The sequence below is a fragment of the Neltuma alba genome, unplaced genomic scaffold, assembly GCF_004799145.2.
Source record: "Neltuma alba isolate B1F8T4 unplaced genomic scaffold, ASM479914v2 tig00013258_pilon, whole genome shotgun sequence".
NCBI lineage: Eukaryota > Viridiplantae > Streptophyta > Magnoliopsida > Fabales > Fabaceae > Neltuma > Neltuma alba.
In genome coordinates this window covers 124,981-137,157 of record NW_021637551.1, presented here as the reverse complement: position 1 = coordinate 137,157, position 12,177 = coordinate 124,981, and the positions used below count along the sequence as shown (strand labels likewise).

Here is a 12,177-nt window from a genome sequence, read left to right as displayed (position 1 = left end):
TCTCTGCCACTTAACGATGAAGGCCGGCAGTGTAGTGGAATGTTCACAAATAGGTGGATAATGTTCACATTTTTGGGGGTGGGAATTACTGCTATAAGTGGCGGCGGCTTCACAGGCCCAGAAACTTCATTTGAAGATAAGCAATTTGATCGTGCAGAAGATATAATAATAGCTTCGACTTCATAATTTGCACTGAACACATCTAGTTAATTAAACTAATGGGGACAAATATACGGACCGTATTCGAACTCCATTGTTCATGTCTTCTGAATCACACTACTCTCTGTTTTCTACATCTCTTGTATTGATTGATCCCACGATTAAAAATGGATTATTAAAATTCCCGGACGAAGAATCTTTCTGACCTGTGCTGCGTTAGATCAAAATAACAACCATGCCAATTAAGGTAGGTTTTGGTTTAGCTGATTTCAACTTAATCCTAAATTATTGTCTTTACATTTTCATTTTTTTAGCTCCCCTTGAGAAACAGACACCTACTTTGTTCGGAAGAAGAGAAATGCTAGAATTACATATTCTGCTATAATAGAGGCACAATACCTTTCCCCCATGTGCTTGAATAAAGGAGGCAGCCTATGTACACATGTATATATCTAATATCTATCTATCTATCCCCAATCCACGAAGGGAAGAGCTGGATATCCACCCTCAGGAGGAGGCTTCAAAGATGGCGGTAAATTGCCCCATGCCATTCGCATACTGTCTTGCACCACATTTCCTGCATACCACAATCACAAGAGAAGTTATAAATTGAGGATAACAACACAATAATACGTATATCTAAAACTTTCTCGTTTGTCTTGTTTTAGTTGATGCATTCTTATAGAGAAACACTACTATTTTACAGTATAGCAACTGAAACGGAAGTCAATCATTAAACTCAGTACTGAGCCACTAAGCTAGAATTGGACCATATCTCTGGCTGATATGCTACATAAATTCAACCCCAATTAGTTTACCTGGTGTAGAGCCTCCACCACCCATATTAACCGCCGTTGCTAATGCTGCTGGCTGCATATTATCTGAAAATCATGACAAAATGATGCACAAGGTGTTACAGTTAGCCTCGAACAAAGACTAAGAAGATGTCGTCAAAACGTTTCTTTCAGACATTATTTCTTTCTTCTAATCCTATCTTCTTCCCCAAAGCTCCCTATTCCCCAGGAGGAAAATGCTTAACATAGAGATAGTGCCCAGAGAACTGAACTTGATCCATCATATAATATCAGAATAACGGTAACCTTTAACCTTATTTTCTAACGGTCCCTACTACCACATCTTTGGTATGAATCCAATTAGAAAGGGAAATCAGAACTAGGCAGAAAGGCAGGGATGAGATTTACCAATTATTCCCCCTTGAAGGTTGGCATTGGTCAAGTTTCTTGGATGAGCATACCTGCAAGAATCACCGTACTGGCAAAAACCCTAAGGGCCGCGCAAAGGAAGAATAAAAAAAAATAAAATCAAGACGTCAGATTTCACCAAGCAATCAACCACCCCAATCAAGTTCATTTTTCCAGAGGAAATTAGATAGATACCGTTTTGACAAAGCGATTGCAAACCCCTTTGACAAATCCATCGGGATAAACCTGATTAGGATCTGTTCATCGATTAGTCAGCAATAAAGGATGGGCGTTGCAAGGGGGAGAAGGGTAAGGAAAGAGAAAACGGACCTTGAAATTTGAGGGAATCGTACCAGAGTGCTTTAGCCCGGAGGTGCTGGATCCCTTGAAGATGTCGTTTACGAGCTGTCGGCGTGTCCTGTATGTGCTTGTCGCAATAGTCGCAGTAATATTTCCCCAGTGGCATTCTCCTCCCTTCCACCTCCTTCCGATTGCCTTCGCCGTACTTGAGTTTTCTCGGATTCTCAGTGAGTCGGTGCTGTTCGAGTCAAATCGAAACTTCAACAGGGAATTCAGGAATTGGATGCAAAACGATTCGTTTCAGTTATTATCACTGGTCTCCTTTTCCCTTGTTCACTCTGGATATAATATCAGAAAATATTAATTTACAATAAAATATAAATTCAATGCAGAATATGTACAATGAAGCGTGCAAGGTACCTCAAAAAATAATGCTCAATCCGCAATCTAGTTTATATTAAATCGAATATCAGTTTGATGTAGAATATAAACTTTTATTTCACAAAATTACATTATATATATAAAAGTATATTATTTTATCATTTATTAATCGAATGTCAGTCCACCTTATTCAACATCTCAAACTCTTCCAGTGATAGAGCCGGGTTCACCAACTTACTAACCGTTGCGAGCAAGACATGGTATGGTTCATCAAGTATCCAGGGCCTTTTTATTTACTCTTAAGAAGGAAAGAGTTGTCAAATTATTTGAATAAATGTTTTATTATATTTACTGACATTACTTTTTAAAAAAGTTAAAAGTTATTTTGTATTTAGTAACAAGCATTAAAAATAATTTTTACTCTTTTATTTAAAAGTCCAACATAATCGGAAAGCTATTTTTTTTATTCTGATTATTTTTTAAAAGTTAAACAAATGCTTTAAAACGGATCAGCAGCGAATTTTTAAAAAGTCCCACGGCATTTATTAATTTTATTTTAAGAGCTCGACCAGCACAAATTAAAGTCCCAGACCGAGGGAGGCCCTAAATTACAATGTGTTCCATTACTGCAAAAATAACACGCAAATGCTACCAAAGAAGACTACCCGTAATGATTCATCAGTATTTAATCAATCAACTTGATCCATAACTAATTAGACCTTCCAAACCTTCGGCCACGTAAAGCCAATCGTACTGAAATTATACAAAAGCTCGGGAATTACAAACTGCATCTAACAGTATGTGCATGTTGGTAAGGGGAAAAAAAATCTAAAAGTATAATCATAACAACCAAAAAAGAAGAAAACAAATGTGAATAGAAGCCAAAACTGCGCAAGAAAGATGTCTAAATTCTATATATCTGAATAAATAGTGATTGTCACACAAAAAAAAAGGTTCTCTGAGACGCTTCTCTCCACACTAAATCGATGTGATCTCAATGCCAGATTCAACCGTGTCCCTACGGAAGGAAAAAAATGGCTGCGACTTCACTGATAAGACAGACAGCACCCTGACGAAAAGACCCTGCTCTGGAAGTCAGGGAACATTCAATAAGGGTTTTAGTTTGCATGGTACACGTATTAACAGATTATTTGGTGATTTCATAAACTCTGAAAACCTGTAAACTGGGAATACAAATCAACCAATTTTCATGAGATCGTTATGGACTAGATCATTTAAAGATTGAGCTTGTTTCTTTTTCGTTGAAGAATCCAAATGCAAGTTCAAGAAAAAAAATTTCCTGCTAACGTTCAAACGTATTTCACCCACATGGGCACAATTTTCACATTCATGTCGAGTGACATCGTAAAAGAAATGTGTATCTAAGAGCCACTCCACACAAATCAAACTCTGCCATCCACTAATTGCGGCAATTCAGGAACGATCATAAGAATGCTCTCAAAACGAGCATGATGTAAGTGGGATCAGAATCACAGTTGAACTAAGTGGTCATTTTGGAATGAAAATCTTTTACTTTACCAGAACAGAATACCATCATCGACCTAACAAGTACTACACTGATAGGGACTAGAGGGATGCAATAATAGTAACAATTTCCAAACAATCGTCCCTGCTTCTCTCGCCTGCAAAAGCATAAAAGAACAGACACTTGACTTCTAGAACACTGAACATATGCACAATACCTAGTCTACCTGCTAAAATGTGATAGAATTCCTTCTCACCACCCACACCTATTCTTATCTATAGCAAGACATCTAAAACAGGAGAGAACAGGGAAGATGTTGTGTTAAAGAGGGAGTTGTTCCTCCAATGATTGGCCACCAACTCTTTAGAATGTTAGCTTCTTTTATGTGATATGTTGTCAGTCTCTTATGCAGGATGTGCTGTCTTTTAATTACTAGTAACGTTCAGTTATTTCCAAATCAGTTATGCCTTTGTAATATAGTTTTGTCTGTATTGATTATATGATGTGAGAGGTACTATTCAGAACATGGAGATTCTCCTTCGGCTTTATTAGAGCACAAGTTGCAATTCTGGTTCATGTTTTAGGAGAAATTTTTTTCTATTTCCTCTACATATCAGATTCCTTAAACCTAACAAAATGTTTCATGACATAAGATATTCACAGGATGGCAGCCGTAAATTGCCGAGGTTCTACCAGGATTAGCTAATCATTCTTGATAAGGGACTAAAGTCAGTACCTGCAAATTATTATTGCTGCACCTGCTGGGATAGCTGAAGCATCCAATCAGCATACCCACTGTTACCACCCATCTGGTCCTCAACAAGATTTGCAAGGATAAGGAATCCTTCTCTGGGCTGTTCACCTTGCCTTACAAGATAGCACAACTGATAATAAGAATTATCTGTATTTCTCAGTTTCTCAAGTATCCTGATTAGCTTCCTTGACATCTCATTACCATGTTCCTTAAGAGAAACCTGTTCCAGAAACAAAAAAACTATACAGCACCCAACGGACAACAAATTTTGTTCTAGTATAATACATTTTGAACAAAGGACTGAGCCATCAACAAATCTAACACTGTAAAGGTGTGAGTACAGAGAGATACGAACATATAACAAGCTGTAATTATACCATTCAAAAAGGCACCCTAGGAAAATTTTGAACAAGGAGATTTAAAAAAATAAAGCATGAAACACAACGGATAAAAGCTTCCAATACATTTGTTGACAAATAATAATTCCCCTCTCTCTCTCTCTCTCTCACAAAACAACCCTATTATAAACCTATTTTGCCAGCAAGAATATAAAATACCTTTGACAATTCTGCAGCGAAGTCTGCCCCAAGCAAATTCATAGCTATATCAGGTAAAAGCACTTTACCAAACCATATAATGAACCGGAAGCCATCATCATACACATACAGGCCTCTAGAATCCAAGCTCTCACCAGTCAATGGTAACCTTTTCTCAATGTTTTTTAATTCATCAGACTGCACAGATGCATGAAAACATGAGCAAAGATGATTCAAGAGTTTTATTGTACTCCCAAGTTTACAACATCGCCGAAAGTACCTTCAATAGATATTCATCAAGTCGAGTCAAGCTTGGATATAGAAGTTTCAACAGCCTCTTTATCGGTAGAGCCATCATTGTGTATCCTACCGCACACCGTTCATCCAATGGAGCATCAGTATGCCCTCCACGGAGAGGTGTTGATTTACAAAGTGCTAAGCCATACAAGGGTAGAAATTTCAGAGACTCAGGATATATCATCCTGTTAGCCAAGCGATGTTGCACAGCATATAGATTTCGATATTCTCTGAGGGCCTTGACAATTCTTAGCTGTACAGCACTCCTTGCATCTTCAAGCTTACTAGACAGTGTTTTCTCAATTACTGCAAATATATAAGGGAATTGTTAAAGATTGTAGCAACTAAGATCCATCCATAATGACATATGATATTTCTATAATGGCAGTCCTCTCAACCCTACCTAGCCTACTAAGTAGAGAAACTATGGCACCAGTATCAGCCAGGCGATACATCTCTCCCAATTCTGTAACTACTGGAGCTGCAGCAGTGTGTATTCTGATTCGTCTTTCCCCACAAGATGCAGTATATCTATATTTTTGTTAAGGTTGCAACTAGTTTTCCAATCGCATTTCAGATGTACAGCCTCACCTCAACGAATGAATGGCAAGCACAACGTACACATAAGGCAAACAATAGACAATGAAAGACAAACAGTCATAAAAGGGCCATGATAAGATGCAATGAATATCCTACATAACATGAAGGCCAGAAGAGAGTCCAGATATATGGATGGCTATATTTTGATAGGACGAGCCTAAACTTTTCAAGCAATGTCATTATACAGAGAAGTCAACATTAATCCAAGAAAAAACCTATTCACAGCATCAGAACTCAGCTCCAGCAATGGGAAAAAAAAGGATACAGCAATGCAACTTGGAAATACATAGTCTGAGTTGTCAACAATGTCTCTTCAAGAGATAACTGCATGGCAAAAGCTTTATCACAATCTACAGCTGGAAGTGCTAGCAAATCGGTAGATCTTAGCATGAAGTTCCCATGAAAAGTTGTGAAGCGAACACCTTAAAGCACAAACAGAATTGTCAGCCTTTGCATGTTATATATGCAGATACAGGTTGAATGAACCATAGGAAAAGCAAACTCATGAAACAACAAATGGACAGACCTTTTCCACACCTAATGCGCAGTACAGCTTCCCAGGCAGTTTCTCTGGTCAGGTCTCTCCTTAACTCATGCCTCAATTTCTCCCCATGAATAGTTGATTGGAAAGCCGGATAGTAATATACTTGACCAGCGGTATACTTTGCCAAAGTTCCTAGACAGACAGAAAATGATAGACATCTCAATTAGTGAACAATAACTCCACTCATGCAAGAAATCTAGCATATATGCTTCTAAAGATCACTTCTGCAGAGGTAATCGAGTTTAAAGTAACAAAACATGCACTTTTAAGAGCCATTAAGTATTATCACATAAGCTTATATAATGCACATTATAGATTGACTACTTCATGGATACTCATAAGTGAGAGACGTGATCAGTTGACTTTGACCACATTAATAATTGCATGCACCATAGCAGGTAAATATGGAATTCATCGAGAAAACAAGTTTATTCAACAATCATTAATGAGGTCTAGATCATGTAGACGTTATTTGCAATTTACACAAAATGCCTTCTAAAATGAATGAGATTGAGAATAAAACTTGATAATCATATCAGGTTGAAGTTTCATAAAACGACAGCAATAGCAATAAAAAATACTGCCCCAACATATCACCAGAAAATATCCTAATCCCCAAACATTGCATAAAACATTGGCTTTGTCTTTTAACAATATAGTGGGTGCGGTTGAGCAAGGTGAAAATGATAAAAATTTACCTAAGGATGCAATGTCAGTATACTTGTCACTAAATGCATACACATTAGCACAGATCTGGTATTTAGAAAATTCTGCAGCCATTTGCTTGTAAAATGGATCTTCTGGCAACCTTAACATGTGTTCTTTATCAGTCCCATAAGCACGAGCATCATCCCCACGCAATTTTAAGCGTCCAATGCCAAGAGATGGCAGTGTATTTTGGAAAATTAACAATTTCCCTCCAAGTTGGCTCTGAAGAAAGAGAAGCAAGTGAATGGCATAAAAAAATTAATTAAGTCTGGCTAGTAAGGAGACGGAGATATCGTCAACCCAACTGCTTCCAACTCAATCAATTTAACAGGACACAAGGAATTAAATAGAAGACCAGTTAAAACTCTAGATAAAAGGTTGGTACATGACATCTTCGTACTCAAGATGCAAATCATGCCTGTATGCAAATGATACCCATCTCTCTGCATCATTAGTTGGACGCCCATGGAATATCAAGGTCAACTTGCCCAGCTTTTTCACATGGATTTGAAATTATTTTGACCAAAGAACCTCTTCGAATATTACTCACAAAATTCCTAACTATGGCTTAATAAATACTTTCAATTCTTGTTGAAGACCTCACTTGCAAACACTAAATTAGTCCTTCCATCCCTAGTCTTGGAAATTAATCTTTTAAATCATGTATACCTTCTTGTCAATAAAATGAAGAACTTAGCGGCATCCAAAATGCCTTACAGCATAGGATGCCCACCATTTTGGTTATGTTCTACAAAAGCAGAAAAACCATGGGATTTGACGTCCCTAAGTTTTTAGTGCTACTAAGAACGTTATTTTTCAAAACTATGTTCAAGGGTGTCATTTGGCAAAGCCCCAACTAAATCTTTCATACGATCTTAAAAGCGCATTCCCTCACGTAGCCCTAGCACATTCAGAATTTTAATCCTAAAGTGCTCCCCGGGGAATTTGTAACCAAGTTGATAGAGGTGTCGTCCCTTCTTACCAGCTAGACTGACTCCCATTGGCAATGCTACTGACTTTTACATAAAATACCAACCGTGCAAAATCTTTACTAACTTTATGTAGTTCTACCATACATGCTAATCTTAAAAATCACGGTATTTTATACTATAGCACCCAAAATTTAAGTAGTGAAAGATAAAAGCATATAAAACAGCCTTCGAGTAGGTGAAAAGGGAAGCACCATACCATAACCATGAACGCAGCCTTAAGAGCCGGACCAAAGGCTGATTCAACATTTACATTGTTCTGGAACATGGATGGCAAACTGTCAAGGAAGGTCTCCACCACACTTCTCGATTCAGATAAATTAACAAGGAGATCATCTGGAAGTGGAACAAATATGTCGTCCAAATCTGAGACTACCAACATCTGTGGCTGAGTCAAGGACGACTGGACAAGCATAACAAGCTATAGTCAGCACATGTTTACACTGGAAGATAAAAAATATATACATATTAAAAGCATTTATAATATCGCAAACCTTCATATTATAAAAATGAATTGTGCTGTCAAATGTCGCAAAACCTATTTGGGTTCGTGGAGAGCCAGGCAACTCATCTAGACATGACTTGATTGTTTGGGCCACAACCTGCATTAGGATAATCAATATATATTCAAAGCATTATATTCAAGGACAAACATGCGTAGGCACAAAACCTTAGAACTATCTAAAACGAACTCTGTTTAAAGTTGGCAAAAATAAAAAGTTTCATCAGTTTTTCTTTCTGTTTTTCTTTTTCTTTTTATTTTTATTTTTTGCCTTTTTTGACAGTGGGCTTAAATTTTTCCATACAAAATCAAAAAAAGAATACATTATAGCTGTACTTTGACTTCTTTAGAGGGGTTGGTAACAATAATTCTTAATGCATGCATCCAGCAAACTGTCAAACTAACAAATTCACACAAACCTGATACGAACCAAAAGCTGATAGCAGTATTGGCTAAGGCCATGCTAATAATGCGGTATAAACAAAAAACCTGTCTCCAAGCTTTAGTAGTCGCGTAGAAGCTATAAAATTTAAAATGAATGGATGGATGGCAACAAAATCTGCCAAGACCTAGAACTGATTTAAAAAAGAAAGAAAGAAAAAAATTCAAATGCTTACCTCAATCATTCCACTTCTAACCGCAGATATGGAAACATCAATGAGGAAGAAATACACTGGGGGCATAGGAGGTCGCACCATATATTCAGCAGGTGCAACAAATTCCACAGTACCCTTTGTAAGCTCAGGTCTTTGATCCAAATCAACTCTTCTACCAGTGGCATCTAATTGAGCAAAATATTCACTAGGCACTGGACATACGAGTCACTAGATTAGCACTGTAAGAAATTAATTCAAACAATCATAATACACTAGGCAATTAAATGTTAATAATTAATGCTCATTATATATGCTTAGAATAAGCATAAAGCATGATTGACACAAATGTACAAAGTCAGCAGCCTGAAAGCAACATTTGCCTCCCTAAAACTGTGGCACCATTACACGTCCTTTTAGGGGAACCCAATATGTTAAACAATACAGCAGCCACAGCAACAATCCTTAAACCATTAAGTGGGGCAATAAAAAAAACTATATAAAAGTTAATAAATAATCAGCACCTAGAAGAAAAAACGCTGGCCATCTTCAGCTTCTTCGCATATTTCAAAACATTTTCTAAGAAATTATGTCATTTCCATTGACTTAATTTTAAAGTAGCAGCACTGCAGCAGAGGCTGTGTAAGTTGTAATTACCATCGTTTAACAAAGTGCAAACATTGCACCGAAATTTTCTCCCAGCATCTGTGAATGTAACATATGGATTCACATAAGTGCGACATCTCCTACAGCGTATGACGCTAGTTGGGGCAAAATTGATTATAGGCACCTCTTCCTGAGAACAAAGTATAAAAAATGAGAAAAGGTGCGGGGGAGGACATAGAAGACAGAAACACACCGCTAATTAAATTGAGTAAAGAAACACGTACCCCATCAGGAGCTTCTGCAAGTGGACAAACAACTGCTCCGAGAGGCAAATGCCATCTTGAAGCTAAGGACTGGGAGCTGGGAATTGCACTGGTTGTCAGCCGTAGATATCTGGGGCTGCAGTTCATGGGGAAAACGTCAGCCAGAGATGTTGGCTCCACATCACCATCCAGCGGCCTTGGCAGTACTTTAGCATCCACTACTTGATCCATTGATCCAGGACGAGTTCGAATAGCGAGTGAACTGAAGTCTTCTGCCAGTCCCTGAATGGCGCCAACAGAGGGTCCATATCCCGGCTGCTGCATCTGCTGCATGCCTAATGGAGCAGCCACTGGAGGCGGAGGAACATAGCTCCCTTGATGAGAGAGGCTGGGTGGAGCAGGCGCATAATTACCTTGATTAGTGGGAAAAGATGGATGCACCGCCATGGGTGGACCTTGCATTTCAGTACCAGTCTGCTTGCGGACATATCCAGGAAAAGATGGCTGAAAATTAGGCCTAGACCCTGGAAGTGATGAATCCGACAAAGGAGGAACGTTAGACATCAAAGGTGCAGGAGTAGCACTTTGTGGGGGAGAACCCATTGGAACAATTGGTATCTGGGGTTGAAGGGATGCCGGAAATGTTGGTGGTTGATTCACAGAAGGCGGGACTGATGGTTGTCCTATGGGTGGAACAGGTGGAGGAGCTGGGGCTGTTGAGGTAAACTGTGGAGTTGGAAAACGCTGGAAAGGTCCACCAGCGGGTGGGACATTGTACGCTGGAGGCGAAGGCACAGATGGATCATTAAACCTGCCTGGAGGGATAGGTCTAAAATTGGATGCCCCTGGTGTGGCTGTAGGTCTGGATGATGATAATGGCACTGAAGGTTGGGGAGCAGCAGGAGGAGTAGGCCGGGGAAAAGGAGGCTCAGATCCAACCACAGGACCAGTTGATGAAAACGGCGTCATAGTCTGTGGAGGAGCAAAAGGTGCTGTGGCAGGCCTAGCAGGAAAACTCGAACGTCCAGGATTTTGAGTCCCCATGGATTACAGAACAATCACTTGCCTTGCTTGTTACACTTAGCTTTTACTTATAGCCTTCGTTCCATCACCAAAACTGCCAGAAGATATATGCAATTCTTTAGATAGAGAAGAGGCGGAAAATCCTTAAAAGTTAACGCACGCTTTAAAGTAAGATTTGCACGATGGGAACGAATCAAATGACAGCAAAACCATATAGGGGCAAGCGGTGGTTCACCTTAACATTGCCAACTAGTGTCGGATGCTCTGCATGACTTCTGGTCAATGCATCAAATTTCATCTTAAACAAGTGAATCAAAATAACGAGAATTGTGTGCAATCAAATGAACATAGATCAGGGGGGGAAAAGTCGGGAGAGGGGCGATATTCGCACCCGTTCAGGTTCCAGGTTCCTCAAAAACTAAAATCAGAGCAGAAACATGGCATATGAATTGGATTTGAGAAAATATCATTGAGTTTGGTTGCAGAGGTAAGATCGAGAAAAAAGGGAGGAGAGTGTTCAATCGAGAAAATTAAAGTAGTCAGATAGAGAAAGGGTACGGACCGAGTTCCGATGGGTGCAGAACGGTCAGGATCGGAGATGCGAAACGGACACGCCAAGGCTGAATCCTTGAGTGCAAGTGCGACTGCGACTGGATGTGCTGATCGATCCAATTGTGACCTTTCTCTTCGGCCGCAGCCCGAGTTCCCCTTCCCCGTACTCTCTCGAGCTTTAATTTTTTTCTTTTTTCCTTTGAAAAAATAATTCAGCAAGGTTCGTTTTCGGAGTATAATGAATTTGACCATCTGATCCCTTGTCCTCACTCCTGATAACTATGAGTAACGTTTTTTTCTAAGGGTGTGTTTGGTATGAGGGATTTGGAAGGGAGGGGAGGGGAGGGGAGGGGAGGGGAGGGATTTTAATCATTTTTCCTTGTTTGGCAACACACAAATTTTAGGAGGGGAGGGAAAATTTTTTAAAATTCCCCTCCCCTCCCCTCCTCAACCTCCCCTCCAAAATTGGGAGGATTTAGAAGGAAAATGCAATATTTTGTCATATTATGACCATTATGTTCATATTTTGTCATGTTGTGACCATTATGTTTATATTTTGTCATGTTGTGACTATTATGCCCACGCCTTAAATAAAATAAGAGCAAAATTGTCCATATTAAATATTTTTCCCTCCCCTCCCCTCTTTTTTTATAAATCCAAACAAGGTGATATTAAAATCCTT

The 12,177-nt window shown here is 39.0% G+C and overlaps 2 protein-coding genes across 10 annotated transcripts; both read right to left on the bottom strand.

Annotated features, from left to right (window-relative positions):
* Positions 1 to 361: 361 nt before the first annotated feature.
* On the bottom strand, positions 362 to 1,984 carry LOC114735870 (zinc finger CCCH domain-containing protein 3). 3 transcript variants are annotated; one of them, XM_028923642.1, is made up of 5 exons: positions 1,692 to 1,979; positions 1,557 to 1,618; positions 1,362 to 1,443; positions 978 to 1,040; positions 362 to 736 (listed from the first exon to the last, which is right to left on the bottom strand). In XM_028923642.1, the coding sequence occupies exons 1-5, from the start codon at positions 1,825 to 1,827 to the stop codon at positions 627 to 629; spliced, it is 453 nt and encodes a 150-aa protein (XP_028779475.1). In that variant the 5' UTR covers positions 1,828 to 1,979; the 3' UTR covers positions 362 to 626. The 3 variants fall into 3 exon arrangements, with proteins under 3 accessions (XP_028779475.1, XP_028779476.1, XP_028779477.1); XM_028923644.1 differs by having other exon boundaries at positions 652 to 736; positions 930 to 1,040; positions 1,692 to 1,981; XM_028923643.1 differs by lacking the exon at positions 978 to 1,040 and having other exon boundaries at positions 1,692 to 1,984.
* Positions 1,985 to 2,719: 735 nt separating this feature from the next.
* On the bottom strand, positions 2,720 to 11,672 carry LOC114735850 (protein transport protein Sec24-like At3g07100). 7 transcript variants are annotated; one of them, XM_028923620.1, is made up of 15 exons: positions 11,506 to 11,672; positions 11,179 to 11,218; positions 9,942 to 11,037; positions 9,709 to 9,847; positions 9,076 to 9,266; positions 8,451 to 8,558; positions 8,156 to 8,359; positions 6,958 to 7,189; positions 6,242 to 6,391; positions 5,981 to 6,137; positions 5,519 to 5,646; positions 5,099 to 5,421; positions 4,840 to 5,016; positions 4,265 to 4,502; positions 2,720 to 3,125 (listed from the first exon to the last, which is right to left on the bottom strand). In XM_028923620.1, exons 3-14 carry the CDS (start codon positions 10,962 to 10,964, stop codon positions 4,275 to 4,277), a joined length of 3,060 nt encoding a protein of 1,019 aa, XP_028779453.1. In that variant the 5' UTR covers positions 10,965 to 11,037; positions 11,179 to 11,218; positions 11,506 to 11,672; the 3' UTR covers positions 2,720 to 3,125; positions 4,265 to 4,274. The 7 variants fall into 7 exon arrangements, with proteins under 7 accessions (XP_028779453.1, XP_028779448.1, XP_028779450.1 ...); XM_028923615.1 differs by having other exon boundaries at positions 2,720 to 3,130; positions 11,506 to 11,671; XM_028923617.1 differs by having other exon boundaries at positions 2,720 to 3,130; positions 11,179 to 11,207; positions 11,506 to 11,671.
* Between the last annotated feature and the right edge of the window lie 505 nt (positions 11,673 to 12,177).